This window comes from Falco peregrinus, chromosome 3, assembly GCF_023634155.1.
Source record: "Falco peregrinus isolate bFalPer1 chromosome 3, bFalPer1.pri, whole genome shotgun sequence".
Lineage (NCBI taxonomy): Eukaryota > Metazoa > Chordata > Aves > Falconiformes > Falconidae > Falco > Falco peregrinus.
Genome location: NC_073723.1, coordinates 83,434,804 through 83,453,224, shown reverse-complemented (window position 1 = coordinate 83,453,224; position 18,421 = coordinate 83,434,804). Strand labels below are relative to the sequence as shown.

The following is an 18,421-nucleotide window of genomic DNA, read 5'->3' as shown; positions in this document are numbered from 1 at the left end:
CTCAGTTTGAAAATGCTATCAAACCAGTTTATATTTCTTCTGTTTGCCTTATTAAGCAGGAGTAAATTGATGCGAAGTAGTGCATATCCTCTGTGATATTTGTTACAGTTCTATCTTTTTACTTTTGTTTTTTTGTAATCAGTACACCATACTTTTCGCTATGGAACAACCCCAGGTCTTAACAAGAAAAAAAAGCTGTGTCTGTTTTTGCTAAGAGATCTTAGATGAAATATTGACATTTTCCTGGCAAACTACAGCTTCTGATCAAAGTGTACAACTTTCACAGTTTAATGTGCATGGCTTCATAATATATGTAGTATGTGTGAAGTTACCAACCTTAAAATTACAAGCAAAAATATATGCTTATATGCATTTCATACATGATGAAGAGAGCAATAAAGTTTAAACTGACGGATTATTTTTTTCCAATATGGTGCTATGTCTGACTTTTTTCTTATGTGTTTTGAAGTTCTTGGAAGTAATCTATAGATAATTTTTGTAGAAAGGAGCTATAGACATTTCCTCTCAGTTTGAGATAAACCTTTTTAGTCTAGAAACTGCAGTATAAACACAATAATAATAATAATAATAATAATAATAATAATGGTCAAAGTAGTTGTAATTTGAGTCACAATTCAAGTGTGAAAGTGGTAGGTAGTCTGTTTGTATGTCTTAATACTTTCTAGTTCAAAACCAGAGAAACAGGTGAAAGTGCAGATGGATAATGGGGCATATACACTGTGGCAGACAGTTGTCACCTTTTAAAACTTTTTCTTTTCTGTTGTAACAGAAACCATGTTGCTTTGTTTCTTATGTCTTTCCTTGACAAAGGTACGCGGTGCTTTTACGCAGTTGTAAGGCACCCCTGCAAGGGTTTAAAACTACTTCCCTGTAACTTTTTAACCTTCTGGCCTTATGCAATACCATTTTAAGAGGCTTGAAGCAAGGACAGTCATCAATTACTCTGCTGTATAAAACTGGTGCATATTGGAAGACACCAGTCCTAGGAGCAACATGATGATCTTGAACATCTGTTTAAAAAACTCAGGCAGTAAACTGTAAAATTAATAACTTCATTCTTTGCTCCTTTTGCAGCGACTTCCTTTGCTAAAGGAAAACCCTAGCTGAATGAATGCTTTGTTTAGATTATTAATCTTTCCAGGAAACATTTTGCTGCGAAGTTTAAAAAAGGATTTAAAAGATTGCATGGTTTTGCCTTTAATAGTCTAATGTTAATTCTGGGATTTATAATAATGTTACTAAGAATGCTTGCTATATATTCCTGCTAGAATATTTATGTTATTTTCCATGTAGAATATCTTTAAAGAGTATAGTGTAAACCATAGCTGTTTTACTGTGTAATTTAAACACATAAATGTTGATTTGCCACTGCCTTGTGTATTCTGTCATCTGTACTGGGCAAAGTGGCTTTAAAATGTTACCAAATGAGAATGGTCATGTCTGAAGGCCAGGGTACATAGTTATAAATGATACTATAGGGCTCTAGAGAATCAAACCCAGCATTTAAAATGTCCAGTAGTACTGATTTCCCCTGGCTTTATCACTGTGTGTAGGGATAAATAATTTTGCCAGCTTCAGCTGGAGACTGCTAAAGAGGTTTCTTAATAAATAGATGGCTCTAACTAGAGCTGGTTAAATTATTCATTGACAGCAATTTATATGTGAGAATCGTAGCCCTTTATTTGGTTCACAAATTACTCACCACTTATTTGTAATCATTTTTTGTTATTATAATCAATGCATAAATAGGTCATGATTTTGATTACTTTGTTGCTGATATTTGCTTATATAGTTTTTAGATAGCATGCTCATGAATTGCCTGCTGCAAGTAGACAGCATTTGTATTCTCTTCTCTCATGGGACAAATGTGAGTAGGAGAAGCCCTTTTTTTCTGTTCACAAATTATCATTATGTCTTTACAATTGCCCAGCCCTATCACATAAAGACTATAAATAAATGTCCAAAGAACATACGGTATGTGCACTTCTGTGCTGCCACTGGAAGTCAGAATTGCTGCAAGAAGCAGCTACTGGCTGAAGAACAGCTGGCTCTACTTGCATGGGAGCAAGAGTAATGTGCGGGTCAGGGAGGGAAAGATTGTAAAAAGCTGAATATAAAGTCTCAACCTTCCATTAAAAGAGAGCAGCTCCTCTTTATCACAGTGACAGTGAGCTTTCAAATCCTGTTTGACTAACTTAGAATAGCCAAATGGCCTTTCCTTCTTCCTTTCCATTTTTTGGGGGGGACTATCACTTCTTCTTCCTGGCAGGGAAATTAGACTCGATAACCCCTACATTAATTTTTTTTGATAATTCTAATGCACAGAATGAAGCTGAAAGTGAAGGAGCTATTTTACATGGTACTCAGTGTTGTCCTGCTGTCTTTAAAGCTAAGTTATCTAAGCCTATAGTCAAATATCTTGTTTTGCCCCTGGTAGCATGCAGGCCTGATCCTAATTTTGAGAATAGGTATTGGAAATAGCCTTATCCCGGGGCAAAGTTTGACCTTTGAATCAAGTGTGTAACTCTTACATGAATACATAGTGTTCAGGACTCTTCTTGAGAGATGTCAGGAGGAAGCTTTCCCTTTGAAGGGACTTGGCTGTCTCAGAACTTTTCAGAAAGGATTAGGTAACCTGGCACGATGCTGAGCATTGTGAGCATCTTTAGAATATTCTTCAAGGCCTTTTACTTTTAAAGTAGTCTTTTTTTTTACTTTTTAAGTAGTTCAGGAGGAACAGACAGGACCACAACCAACATAGTGGTTACATAACTTGCCTAGGATATACAACTGTTTTTTAACCAACAAGCTGTGTGAGATTTCCCAGTTATTGCCAGATATTCTGACTCCTAGTCTATTATATAAAGAATATAATGGGTTTACATATATTATATACTATGGCTATTACTTCTTTAATGTCCTAGAGCAGTGAGATGAACATCTTTCGGTGAGAGGCTTTCAGGTTCATGTCTCTGACCCCAACTTTGCTTCTTTCTCTTGTCCATTTACTTCCTAATTTACTTCAGATTAGAAAGAAATCAGCGTCATGTCTTTCCTTCTGTATTTCTGAACAAAAGCTGTGCTTTATGCTGAAATTGCTGCTGAATTTCCATGCATATCATACTGGATTTGTACTGAATCTATGTACAGGATTTGGCTCATCTAGGGACTGAGGCATAGGGGCATGTACTAAGCAAACTGCAAATGAATTGGAATAGGGGGTAGTCCCTGAAACATTCTAGTCAGCCAGGTTTGTGATGCTTCTGGATCTGTACAGTAACCAGTTGCCTTTTTGACATTTCCAATGAAAACAGCTACATATGACTCAGTTAAGAAATCAGGCAATGTTTATTGTGGATTAGTATCCGAGGAGTAGTTTTCTCCACTTGGACATGTAAGTGCTTCTTTAATCTAGGCACTGGAAAATTTATTCAGTGGGAAAATGCTGTCATATTCATAGCATGCGTTAGATAGTACAATGTATTTATTATTGTGGTGGCACGAAGGAAGGCAATAAAAAATAATAGGAGCAGTAAGCACTCCCTTTCCAGTCAGATCCAATCAGAGTTAATACATCTCCACTTTGGGAGACTGGCAGGGATCCAGGGCCTGTATTCAACAGTAATTTTATCTTTTGTGTACAGTGTGGCATTCTTCACTGCTACTCTGTGTCAGATATGAAGCCTTAAATCATAAGAACCATTTCATCTTGTGATTAATATCTATGTTTATTATCTACTCTACTACTTTAGTAAATTAAATACAAATTCAAAATGAGATTGTTGCTTGACAAGATCAAGGACTTTGTGCGTGATGTTGTTATGAACTGTGTCTGTCTGCATTGCCTACCTGAGATTTCCTGATACCTCCATAAGGAAGAAAAAGAGTGTGAGGTATTATATCTAAACTTGAAATTCTTGTAGTCACCTGTTCACCAAGTCCTGAGAAACAAGTTTCTGTTCCCCAGCTCATTAAAGCCTCTAAAGATTTTATGCTGTAGTTTCAACCATATCCTCTCTGCTTAAGCAGCATTTTTAAAACCAACATTACTATCTAAAGTATTGTTTCTCACATTTTAATATAACTATATGAAGGGGATATAAATGGTGGTCCATGGTACAGGGACATGGTCAAGTAGCTGTGCCTTGAGTGAATCTGATGCACTTTCACGGGATTATCTCTGCATGCTGATACGGTAGGGACACTCATATGGGGTATGTGAAGCTGAGGTTTAATTCCTCTCAGACTCCAGAGTTCAAAGCCATCTCTTCCACTTTCTTGTTGAGTGCTTGATCCAGGATAGAAGGAGCTGCCTGTGAGCGGGGAGGAGCCCTCCCAGATCCACTCACTGACAGTATTTTAATCTGCATGCAAAGCACACAGTTCATCTGGCCTGCACATGTAGGAGCACAGCAACTCAAAAGCCAAATAGGTAGAGAATTCATCTGGAGAGATGATGCCTTGCTCCCTGCTGCAAAGACTAATAAAATATTTTTCCAGTGCCTTTTTAATTAAGCAGTAAGTTCCCTGAAATTTCGTAAGGACATGGAAGGCACCTATTGCTTGCAAGGCATAAGATCACATCAGAAAAATCACATTTGTTGTTTTTCTTGGCTGCTGCTGAGACTTCTCTGTCTTTAGTTCAGCTGTATCCTATACATTGGAGAATAATATATAAACTGGTTTAGAATTTGTCAGCAAATCAAGTCAATGTGCAAGAAAACAGCATAACAAAAGAAGTTTTAAATCTTCAGCAGGGAAAGGTACCTGTCAAAGTATCTATACTAAGATATTGTTACAGTTACATAAAACGTTTTCGAAAAGTGAAGTTTTGCGTTTTAATTATTTTTCTTACTTTAGATGGTATTACTGTTCTGAACACCAGCTTCACCCATGAAGTCTGAAGAGAGAGAAAGCTGGCAATTGAACCCAGATCTCACAAGTCTCAAAACTGATTCATAAGAGAAATTTCTTTATTACAACTTTTATCATTGAAAACTGGTTAAATGAGATTGCAAATAAAAGACTGTTAAAATATACCACTTCGTAACGTCTTTAAATAGCTAATGCTTTATGTTAATAAAAGTTATGAACCACATGTTGAAATGTTATTAAGTGGGTTTTTTATCAGCTGTAGCCTGTTAAGGAACTGTAGCTGCTATAGCTTTTCTTATAGGTATTCTATAGATCCATCTGACTTAAAGATACTTACTTTTAAGTTAGTTGAGTAACTAAGTTGTGTGCATGAACTGTTATGGATAGATTCATCTCCTCAAAAGCAGAAGAAATTTTATGAACTTATATCTTATTTCTCTCAGTTACACCTTTGGCAAGCTGAAAATCTCTCCTAAGACTGAGAACAGAAGTAATAAATGAAGGTGTCCCAATGAGCATGTTTCATGAAAAATACATACATTTTGAGATTGATGAAATTACTTTTTTTCTTTTGTTAGTCAGGAAGGAACATGTGATTTAGATCTAGGGAGGGTAAAAATTTGCCACTAGTGTATATGAGATTCAGTCTAACAAGATGAGAAAAAATGATTTAGTTTGATTTCCTTTGTGAAGGAAACAGACGTAATTGATGTGGAGGCTGAAACACATAATTCAGCATGTGTTTTGTTATTTAGTATGGGGTTTTGCTTAAACTTCTAGAAAAGATCAAGGGGAAAGCAGAAAAAAAGAGATTTTAGTTTTAAGAATTAGCAGCATGAAGTTTGTAGATATAGACTTTCGAAAAAAGGCATGCTGCTTTTGTTTAGCTGCCTGTTGCTTTGCATTTTAGTCTCAAATTAATCGAATTTCCTTTTACAAGTTGAATTCTCTATTTGACATGTTTTTGAATGAGTCTGACTGTAGCTACATTTAAATTCCAATTCAAGGCATGAAATGGCCACTGAGGGCTGGGACACAAATGGCAATATTTTCTAAAGTATAATACCTTTTTGAGTCATAGGAAACCCTGCTAATGGAAACTTTCATTGTACCAATTTATGTGTTGTACTTTAAGGATCAGTAGATATTTTCTGTATTAAAGCAGGTGTTTAACGCTTTATATGGTAGTTACTGGAATAAGTTTTTGCTGATTTAACTACAAGTTGAGTAAGTTCTTGATGCTTTTGAGATATTTTAACAGACAGGAATTAAGTCTACAAGGGTTAAAAGTGTTCTAAAGAATACAAGATATATAAAAATTTTTCTCTTGAAAACAATAAAGAGAGGATTAAGGTGGTGGTTGTCCTGATTTCCATTGATGGATACATTCCAGAATTATTGTATTTGAAATGGAAATTAAATTTTTTTGGGGGAGGGGATGGGGTGTGGGCAGGCTGTGGGTGAGGATGGGAGTGAGTTTGTTCTTCAGTAATTGTTGGGCTCAGTTTTTCAATAATGTGCATGTTCTTTCTGTCCTACCAGACACATGGCTTTGAATAAATCTCCTTATTTTGGAGTAACTAGTGTCTAGATCAGCGCTTTTATTCAAAAGAATCTTTGCGTCAATAGTTCTAATTCTTGTGTACAAAGTATAGCCCATAAATATTCCCTTCATAAAATAAATGTATATTAAGTTTTGACATACAGCCATGACAAACTCCTCTAGTTGCAGAGGTACAACTGAATGTCTTTTGGATTAGCCACTAGGGCATTAAGGAACTTGCTAATCATTCCAGAAGGCATGCAAGTAGGTTGTGGCTAAAATTGCACCTTTCAGATTCTTAATAGCTGCCAAATGAGTTAAATTGTCTCTCCTGCATAAAAATCTGGGGACCTGTAGCGGGCCATCATACCTCTGTTGACAGGCATTAACAGCAATGCATCTCATTTCAGCTTTCATTCAAATTAATTTCCAATACTGTAAGGAAGCACATCAATATTTATTTGAAATATAATAGGAAAGAGGGAATAGAGTCAGAGCCAAAGATAGGGAAGGTAAATCTAAAATACTATGCGTGCTTGCTTTTTATAGACTTATCCTCCAAAACTACTGTTTTGACATCCAAGAACTGAAAACCAAAATCAGACCAGATTGCAAAAATACTAGGGGTCTTACACAGAGAAGAATATTTTAATGTAGGTTTTTGCTACATTTTTCTTTTTCTGCTTCCAAAGCTCTCTTCAGAGAAAGAGCCAAACCTTTCCTATTTTGTAAGCGTGATAGTTAGCCAACTATTCTGTGCTTTGAAATCATTAATACACCAAACGCTGTGTTGAATAACTGTTTGTATATAATTTAAAGGTAGCTTTTATTAAAATATATTAAAATTACATATGTACCTTTTTAATACTTTTTTCTTTCTGTCAAGACACCAGACATCTGAATGTCTTGCTATGAACTGTGTATAGTTTGACAGGAGGCAGGAAATTTGATTGATTCGTTGTGGAAGATGGTTTTCCTGAAATTTAGGAGCCTTTGCTTGCCTGCTAATTTTTGTTAACTTCTCTCTTTCTACTAAACATACCAGCAGGCCAACAATAAATGTGTTTGTGCCTGGACTTTCATAAAAGGTTTTACGCTGTAAAATTCTGTGCTGTTATATGGCTAAGGATTCTTAGATTATTGTTACTCTCTAGCAATGACAGAAATAAATAGTCTCTGAAATCCAAATCCCTTTGAAATTGGGCATGGAGGGAGATGAGTTGGTTTAAAATCTGGGATCATAAAAAACACACTCACCCTGTTCTTTCTTTCTGGAGTAGACCTAGAACTAGAAAGGACCTGGTTTTATATTTACTTCACATGGGGCCAAAACCTCCAAGACCAAACATATTCACTACTTTGGGCTAAGGTCTCACATGAACAAGGTGCAGGATTCTTCAAGCCCAAAATGTAGCTTTTTTTTTAGCTCTAATATTTCTTTTTCTACTTATAAAGTCCGATTTCTTTTGATACATTGCTGGTGCTATAATGATTTAGGCTAAAAATACAGCTCACTTGGTAGCTTATACAGATTTTTAGTTGTTTTGCAGTTTTGCAACCATAAAAAATCTAAGCTAATCTAAGAACTTAAGTTAGGGCTTACTTCTTGGTGGTTTACGTTTATTTTCTGCAGGTGACAGAAACCAATTAGTATTTATTTTCGTTCCAGACTTTCAGTGATATTAATACTAGCTTCTATACGAGCAAGTTTGTTACATGGATTACTGTTGCTTCAGTTAGTTTACTGAAATTTAATTAAATGTTCATGAGCAATGATTTGTGAGTTTTTCAGGTTGCTTGCATACTTTTTTCTCCAGCAGTGTCCTATGATGGAGTAAGGAAAGCTAAAGTACCTGAATAAGGCAGAGCTTATGCTTTCCTATTCCCTGGGAGTAAATGATGTCAAGGAGGATAACCAACATTTCGTTTAGCCTATTTAGGGTTTAAAAATAAGTCTCCATATTAACAGAGCAGAACAATTTACAACATTTCTTGGGGAAATGCAACATTTTTATTTTTTTTTATTTCCAGATACAGTATTTGTTAAAGCCTTTGTTATACAGTTACATAATTGCCTTTCTGATCTAATAAATGTGCCCCATATTTGTATTTCTGTTAATATCCCCTATTGTCGTATTATAAACATGATGATAATGAGCTGTAATAGTAAGGCAGTCACAGTAGTTTATTGTTGAAATTATTCATAAGCTTATCTGAGTTTTTATTCTCAATCAATGCTGAAAAACAGAACATGTTCAGTTTTTTAACCTCCATTTTGACTGAAACTTGTAGAAAAATCACATCATATATATTTCATTATACCATGAAATATGTTAAAGGTAGAGAAAAAAAAAAGCAAGTTAAATAGCACACTGACCAGATTGTTCAAACAGAGGTTTGATTTCAAATGGAGAGACAGACTATGAACTTGTAAAACAGCTCTAAAAATAAAAATTCAAAAAAATTTAAATTTATGTCTTGATAAAGCATCAGAAATCTGTATTCATTTTGATGTTCACTTTTTCTCCAATGAAGTAATGAATATACATTTAAAAATGTAAAGATACTTAAAATAAAACTCTATAAATTAAGGTGGGAATTTTAAAAAACAAACTATATTATTTTTGTTTTCTGTACACTGTAGAAGTACTGTATTTATCCACAAAATATCTTTAGTTTTTAAAGCAGAAGGGTTAAAGCTCAGTCTTTCACTTGTCCTTTAGGCTGTGGTGTGATTAAAAAACTATTCCTGTAAATCAAGTGTAAATACATACCTCAGAAACCTGGAGGTAAAAGATAAATTAAGTCACAGAGAATGGTTATATTATCTTATCTACTAAATATGCCCTTGCTTTAAACCAAATTGTACCCCACTCCCATATGGGAAAACAGATTATAGCAAAGGCTTTAATTATCCATATTCTACTGATGATTTAACTAATTTTAAAGTTATTTTTAGGAAGGGCAAAAAAGAGCAGGCTTTAAATCCTCTCATATTCTGTGCACCATATGCATTTTTTCTTAAATTACACGGATTGCTAAATCATAAGTCCTGGGGTTTCCCTTTGTAGGCTCAACCAGCTGCTGCATTAGCCATTCCTGTGTCTTTTTTCTCTGTACAGCGCACTTAAGCCCTTACGCAACCTAATACTTTCTGTCATTGGAATAATTTTCTGCCGTTAACCAAATGCACGTTTTCCTGTGCGGTAGGGCTTGCTTTCAGTTCCTGCAGTGGAGGAGAGCAAATACTGATGATAGATTTTTTCGCAGTGACAGGAAGTTTATCAATCACCTTGCCTTTCCGTTGATTTTGTACTATTACACATTCTGTACATCCATTTTACATCTGGCTTTTCAATTTGCTCTTCTGAAAGCCCTCCGCCTTGAGGGCAACCTTGGTGCCAGAATTTTCTCTTTCTATGCTTATTAGTACAAATGTTATACAATGAATGTCAACACTGTTTATATACACATATGGATAATATTTACAGGAAATTTAAAATTAACCGATTTTTTTTTATTTAATTTGAATAGCCTTAGTACTGTCTGAATGCTTTTATTTTCCGACTGGAAAAATAGTTTTTATACAACAAATAATATGCAAAAAAAGCATATAATGGACAAAACCAACATACTGAATATAATTTTTCAAAGTCTATTTCAAATTACGCTCCTTAAAAACATTTGTAATTTGTATCTATTTCAGCTAGAATTTAAAATGTATTCTCCCAAATATCCATCTATTAATTTAAACTTTAAAACAAAAAAGCCACCTGACTATGATGATGATGATGATGTGGACAGATTGTTAAGGGTGTCAGTGAGTCTGTTTTCACATATTATGATACATGTAAAGTAGTGTATTTCTTCCATAGGAGGTACCTTATTCAAGTTCAATTACAAATGTCACTTGAAGTACTGAATATAGCTTTAGCTTCCATTTTCTGTGTCTTGCGTTAACTGCCCCTTTCCTCCATATTGACCATATTCTTTCATTTACTTAAGACATCTTACTTTTCTAAACAATATTTTGTGGAGAAATTGCAAAATTTCTTCGAGTGTTCTTATTTCTGTTAAGAAACAAGAAGTTACAGGTTTATTGGTTTTTTGCATCTGCTGTTTCTTTGTTGTGTTCATTTGCTGTTTTCCTTTGCAGGTGTCACCATAGATTTTATAATGATTTCAACCATGCTACAGTGTTCTCTATTGCCAGCTATGCTTTATACACTTACATCTTAAACTTTGCTTTTCAGTTTTAGAGATCATATTTTGATTTTGCCCCATTATCATTTTGTTCATTGCAGACTCTGTTGCCTCCAAGCTTGTTCTCTAGAACTCCGTCTCAGGTTTTCCATTCAGTTCTTCTTAGTCTCCTATGCATTACACAGTAATATTTAAACTAGATTTTTTTTCCCTCTTCATCTTTATTCACAGTGATTAGATTTCTATGGTTCAGTTGCTGGTTTTTTAACTTTTTTAAAGTCTCTTTAAAAATATTGTGGTAGGAATTAACAAAGAACATTATTTACTCATTCTGGCTAGTGTTATTATCTTTTACTACGCCTGCATATACTTCTTAAACCAAGGCTGTCAGGTGCCTGGATCTATTCCAGCATGTGTTGCTTACGCTCAGGATGCAAATATGCCATTCATTCAAGTTCTTAAATAGCTGTTGGACTCAGCCTTGACATTTGTGATGAAACTGGAACTTCCCTGTGTCCATGGCAATAAAGTTACATCCATTAGGAGTGTCTGTGTTTACTGTTCTTCTTAGCTATTTCTTGGCAGAAGTGGACAGTTAGTTTGATTATAAAGTAAATATTCACTGGAAAGATTTTGACAGGTATGAAAACCTACATGCCCCAGAGCCATATTCAAGACTCATTTCTTTCCCTACTACTCTCTTTATTTTGCGTTACAACTGTTGTGTGAAAATGGCTGAACAGACAACACTTTTGAGAACGGGACTGTTACAAGTTCTTTAGGAGATCTGCAATCTTTGCTGGAGGCTGGATATGTAATTTTGCACACATTGTCATAGAATTGGAAATGCTGGAGCAAAGCACCTTGGTTTTGAAAGCACTAACATAATGGCTATGATTTTCCAACGTAAGGAAGCCTGGTATAGCTGGTATTACATACTAGTATGGTTTGAGGAGGTTGATAGCTACCTATCCTTGTTATGTACCGTAGTCTGATGAATACAGCTGCCAATTCAGTCTGTGTCTGTCTCTAACCCGTAGACTGAAAACAGAACAGATCCTCACCCTGGCTTAGTGTTCCAGGTGATCCATGCAAAATCAAAATCATAGGCAGGAGGAATTTAAAGCAGAGAAGATAGGTTATAGAAGGTCAGAAGCAGGAGAGTTTACTCAGGTGGAGGTAGATCTCAGATAACATATTATTCCCTTTTACTGGACTTGCATATGAACCACATTGCTGCTGTGAAGAGTAGTTTCTTCCTGATAATCTGTGGGATATGTGGCGCTGCTTCTTCACTTAAAGCACAGTCATTTATGACTTTTGACATTTCTGTATGAGTGCTGATCCTCTTAGCAAATAGGAAAGGAATGGTTTGTTAGATGCTGAAGGCAAGCAAAAGGAAATGGGAGGAATGGACAACGTGTGCCAAGATAAGAAAGAAGAATAAGAGCAATGGCAGCTGTCCTGGGGAAGGCATTAATGCTGCCGTTCTCAAAGTGAGAATGTTTTTTTTTTCTTTCTAGGGTTTTCTCTAGGTTTTTTTTTCTAGGGTCATATTCTCCAGGCCATAGGCCTGAACATAAAAAACCCTGTAATTCTGACCTCTACAATAAGCAAATTTAATGAGGAGAAAAGAAACATGAAATATTTGGGTTTGATCATATTTTCTTGTCCAAAGCTGCACTTCTAAATTGAATGTGTATGTAGGCATAGGGGAAGGAGGCCTCCAGTCATGTTTTTTTCTTCTTTCTTCTCTTGAGGGAGGTGACAGCAAGTGACTTAGTCTGTGGATGCCAGAGCCAGCACAGTGGCAGGAAGAAATATGTCTTTACAAGACGCATGTGCTGAATGCATACCTGATTTTTGTCTCATGCAGGAAAGAGATGGCAAACCAAACACAATAAATCATGAATCTTACTGAATCTGTTGGCTGCCAGCTATGCAAGTGATATAGAGTTGTACTAACTGATCTATGAAGTTACAAGAATTCATTTACATTTGTAAAATTATCTCACTGCTTCTTTTCTTCCTCTTAGTACATTTTTTCAACTTCTTTGCCCCAAAAAAATCATTTGGTTTTTTACTCAGTGACTAACTAACACAGTCACTTCTTTTTTGGGGGAACTTCTCAGACCATATTTTGACCTTGAAACTTGCTGTAATTATAATTGAGATTTTGCATCCAGCAATCACCAGTGGAAACACTGCCTGTTACATTCTTTAGTTGAGCTGGTTGTGGCTTAATTTTGAGACATAACTGACTCATGGCAAAGGTTTAATTAATTTTTTAATCTGACTCTGCTTTAGATTCTTTGGGAAAAAAGCAGTAGTCAAATTAGAATTGTTTTTAATTAAATTTTAATGAAAATTAAAACTGTCTTTTAGTGAAAGGTTTTTTCTAGCAAATATCCTTACATACAGTAAATCCTGACAAGCTTGTTTATACCAAGAAAGGAGGGAAATGTGAACAGTTATATGAAGTGGTTATGTCAAGAATTGAGAGGCCATTCAGAAGACTATAACACACAGACATGATTTGTTACACTCAAAATCTTGTTATGGACAAAGGGGAATGCACTTTATATACTGAGCTAAGCATTTATGGTTCATGTAATTAGTTTTGACTGTCTGATAAAATTAAGTCCGTATTATCTAATATTTTTTTGTTAATAATATGCTTAAAATCTTATTCATAAACTTCCTATTAACTCCCTCTATTATTTGGTGTTATGCTTCCCCTTCCAGTACTTCTCCAGGTCTGAAGACTGACTATTCAGTCTTCCTTCAGGAAGGGCTAGAAGACTTTAACAGTAATTAGCATCTTAGGTTCTTCACCTCCTATTCGGTTTTGGAGCCATCTTAAGGCTACTTTTTTGTATTTTCACAAGGTTGCTTGCTTGCTGTTCCTCACCACTTCCCAGGCAAAGGTTGGGAGCTGCAGGCTGCGCCCCCCCCCCCCCCCAAGCCTAGCTACCCCAGGGGGGCTGTTTGCCCCACAGTGACCAGTCAGGGGTGCCAGCCCCTGCCCCAGCCATTGCCAAAGCAAAGCCAACGCAGGGAGGCCACAGGCACGTGGCCACCAGGCGATCGCTGCCACGGCTAAAACCAGCCCTTGCCAAGGCAGGGCTAGACACGTCCTGGGAGCCTGCACTGCCAGCTGCCCACCAAACCGCTGGCCTTGTGCTGGTGACAGCAAAAATCTACTTACTGGGCTGCAGAACACAGCATCCCAAACATTTGTCTTATAATAATTACTGACTCACAAAAGACTTTGCAGTTTTTCAACACTTCACAGAAGTGAAGAGCTGATCTTGCTATGTGTGTTTGCAGTGCTGGATCTTTAACATTTACTATGTCTGGCACATAGAATATTGCATAATGCAGTTTTGGTCAGACAACTATCTAAAATATTTATCAGTGTGAGAACGTGGTCCTTTGTGTTTGGAACAATGTTCTTTGATATTTTTAAATTATTTAAAAACTTTGCATGAGTGAATCAGAAATCTCACCTGTCATCCGACACTGGTTTGTGATGCTTAACTGTCTTTGCTTAGAAAGCACAATAAGAATGGAAGTGAAGAGCAAATGCTAAAACATGATTTTTCACAGGTCAAAATCTACATAAGTAAGAAGAAGGGTCGCAGGCTCATTTTATTGTTATATTCACCTAGACTCAACTACGACCTGCAGATATTCCTGCATATGTGCTTTATTAAATGATTGCAATACCAAGCTAAACCCCACAGTTTTTTAACACAGAGAATTTTAAAACAGATTGGGGCAATGCTCGATTTTATTGCTTTCTAAACTGCTTTAAACATAGTAAAGTGTAATACAATCTGGTAAACTGAAATCAGTAACCCTTGCTGTGAATGTGCATTTATAATAGCCAGATTTGAAAGCTGGTTTTCTAATGACTACTGCTGTGAAGTCTGTTCTGGACTAACAAAATAATTTTTTACTGTATTACATCACATAGAAAACTTCAATGGCTGTTTTCAAGTTCTTTCTAAGTCCTTTTCACTGTATTCAAAACAATTTAGGAAACTCCAGTCAAAGTACTCCCACATTCTGAGGCTTCATTGAAAACATCCGTCATGGGACAAAGATTTGTTCACTGAATGACACCAAGTAGGTAGCATTGCTAGTATGATTTTTAGTAACTCATTTTTCTCTTGCCTTTGCAGACTATGGCACTATTAAGAAAGTACTCGCCCCAAAGAACCAGACTTCAAGCAGCTGCCTGCTGGAGGAAATTGAACTTTTGCCGAAAAGTCAGCGAGAGCCCATCAGGAGCCTTCAGATCCTGCACAGCCAGAGTGTCCTTTTTGTGGGCCTTCAGGAACATGTGATTAAGGTCCCCCTGAAGAGATGTCTCTTCTACAAAACATACAGGTATGAAGAATCAACTAGTTTGATTTGATTGGAGAAAAATGTGTGCAGGGGGGTGCAGACAAATGGGAAAGAAAAATGACTGTAGGTATGAATCCAAATTAATTACCGCTCCCAGTAATGGCTTTCCATATACACTGTTTATCAGAAATGTCTCTGAATGCTAGTAATAACTTGGTGTGACTAGATGAGACTCAAGGATTTATATTGTTATTTAAGTGTCATAAAGATTCTGCATTGTGAAATGAAATAGTAAGAACTGGTTCATGTAGAAAACAGGTATCTGATAATGTTTAATGTAGCTGCTGGTTTAATAAATTTTAAAGCTTGAAGTGTGAACAAATTTAAGTTGGGGGGTTTTTTAAGCTGTATTATAACTGAATAAATATCTCTGTGGGTTCAGAAAGAAAACTGGATTGGATGAACTCAGAGTTAAGACTAGTTGGAAAAGTGGCTATTAAAGGTAGTGCTGGATCAGGAAACCATAATAAGTGTAAATATTCTACTAGGTGAAAGTGTTATGCAGCTAACAGTTGTTCAATCAAGCAAGGAAAATAACTTACAAATTATCACTTGGGTTTAGACTGTATTATAGTAGTTAAGTAATTTAAAATTCAGCATACATTTTTTTCTATATGTTATCTAAAAGTACTTCTGGGTTGCAAATCATATGCTATTAGAGATTATTAATTTCCTCTAATTAGTGATATGTTCCCTTTGATATGTGTGGTTCCACTAGTTCAGTACAGTTGTTATGTTTTGCATCAGATAGACTCTGAACCAGTGTGATGAGCTTTTTGAGAACTGTGACAGATGCATTTGGTTGTTTTTCAGCTTGTTTTGCCTTCAGCTTGTTTGATATACATTCATGTGAAAAGCTGGGCTATTAGAGGAGGTAGGAAGGCTGCCAGCTGCCTTTCTTGGCTGCTACACTCAGGGTCATGGAGACGTTATTTGCGTGGCAGACACAGAGATTGTACCTCCTGTGAAAGGCAGTGACCATTTGCAGGGGGAGACATTTCTGGCTGTCAGAGGGACACGCATACAGTCACAGAAGGGAGGTGACTGCAGGATGCAGGTGTAAATCTGTGGCTCAGAAACAGTGGAAGGACTTTTCCGAGGGACCAAGGTCTAGGTGGGGATTGGTGCCATGCAGGAGAACAGGGAAAGGCTACTGAATTCAGGAAAAGACTGAAAGAAAAGCTGTGCCCTGGAAAACTGGAGTAGACCGGGGAAGGGGAGTACTCTCCTCATTACAGCTCCTCATCAGCCCTTTTTGCTCATGCTGTCTTATGTTGCGTATTATAGGCATTTTGTACTAAAACAGAAGTGAGAGAGCACTGGAAGCCCCATTGGAAGTCCTGCAGAGCTTTAAGGAAAAGTTGTATATAGGCAAGTCTCTGCCTCAAACTTTTTGTTGATTTAGGGGCCAACATAAGACAAAGTTTTATCTTTCTTTGGTTTAGTCAGTTGAAACAGAATGTGTGGTGGTCCTGTAGCCCTTTTTTTTTTTTTCTTCTTCTTCTTTTAATGAAGTGAAGGATTATATTGGGAGAGGTATATGTGTGCATGTATGTACATCTGAAGAAGGAAAAACTCTAATGACATATTCCTGTGCTTCTCTGTTTTCCTGACTATGATATGATTATGCTGTTCTGGTTGTACAAGACATTGAACATGTTTCCCTGAGCAGATATTTTTGTTTCAGAAAGAGAGATCAGGCTGGTATCCTGTGTTTTCTTAGGGTCTGTGTACCCATGATAGCAAACAAACACAGAAAACTCAGTAATATGGGTGTCCTATATTTACATTGAACCTCTACTCCACTTCAGGCATTTCAAGGCTGGAGCCTAATTATAGTATTAGTGAGGTGTAAACTACAAAATACAGAGATGAGACTTCCAGAGCACCTGCTTAGCTGGTGCCTGTGTGGATGTCCCACAAGGTGGGTACCTGTGCTTCTGTCAGGACAATTTCCGAGGCACCAGTGCTATCCCAGCTGCAGGGCCCAAACATGCTTCTGCTCTTGCAGGGTGAGACTGCTGTCTTAAATCATAGACCCCATGAATGGTTTCAGGCTAGGCATTCCTTTCCCTGTTTGAGCAGTGCGGTCTAATTGACTAGTTTTTAAAGAGCTTTCTTTTCTTAGAAAAAAAAAGTTGGTGCTGTTCCCATTGTACTGAGTAGAACAGTAGTTAAATGACTCAAATCCTGCTCAAATGATAATTTATTCCTCTGCCCAGAGGTATGTGAAGTCTCATCTTCCACTGGAACGACTTACTTAAAAGGAGATAAAATTATTCCTCATGGGTTTTTCTAAGTCATATCTTTTGTAGTTGTATGACTTTCCTTGTAATAATTAAATATCCATTGCACCAAAAGGCTTGCCATCCATGCTTTCATCTTGGCTAAAGAGTTCACCAGCAATTCTAGCTCTGTTGTGTGAGAAAGGAGAGGATTTACAGATGTGATCTATATGAAATAAGGCATGTCCTTGTCGTCTATCATTACGCACTCAGGTCGTTTGGAAAATGCAGACATAATCTTTCTCTCACCTGTCACTTACTTTTGGCTTGACTTGTTTTTTCCTGGCTTATGCAGGAATGCTGGATTTCAAGCATATTTTATTCTCTACATGTGGAGAAGAATGTAGGTACCTTACTTGGGGCTATAAATTTCACTAGGTAATGAAACATCCAAAACTTGGTCACTGCATTGCTGGGTGCTTTAATACTCTCATTATTGTTATATGTTGTCAACTATTACTTCTATCCCATAGCAATGAGTAAAAAGTAAACCTTATCTAAAGTAATGCGTTGGGGCATGGTGGGGTGTTTTTTGGAGTATTTTGATTTTATCTATTCACATCTATCTTACTTAGGACTGCACCAAGGCCATATTCTGAACTTCCATCAATAATAACTAGACTTTCTTCCCGAGATCAAGGGCATGTGTAGTCTTTAATATCTACTTCACATCGTTATTGAGAAATAGAGAATGCTTGTGTATGAATAACAACCTTAAAAAAGCCACAAGACTGAAGATATGCTAGCTCATCTGCTCCGTCTTTGTGTCAATGGCAGAGTGCTCACCGTCTAATCTTTTCTAATCTTTTTATTTAGGTTTATTGTAAAGCTTTCAGACAATGCAACTTCAGTCCCTCTGTTGGGCAGACTGTTCCGCAAGCTAATATCTCAATGTCAAGATAATTTTCTTGAGATTGCCTATTTTTTCTTTTTATTTCATTACTCCTTGTTTTATCTTCATGTACTAGCCTCTAAAGCATGTGGTTATTGCTTTTATTTGTAGTTTGTTATGTTTTCTGAATTGTCACTCTGATATGCTGTACAGATCTAACTAATTCGTATTTCCTTGTAAATTTGTTCC

At 36.5% G+C, this 18,421-nt stretch overlaps 1 protein-coding gene across 5 annotated transcripts in view; it reads left to right on the top strand.

The window, feature by feature from the left end:
* SEMA5A (semaphorin 5A) overlaps positions 1-18,421 on the top strand; it is a 350,500-nt gene that overhangs the window by 226,222 nt on the left and 105,857 nt on the right. For all 5 annotated transcript variants that reach the window (XM_027789946.2, XM_055799844.1, XM_027789947.2 and 2 more), the window contains exon 12: positions 14,830-15,037. In XM_027789946.2, the coding sequence (XP_027645747.1) occupies positions 14,830-15,037 (208 nt within the window). The remainder of the gene's footprint in view (positions 1-14,829; positions 15,038-18,421) is intronic.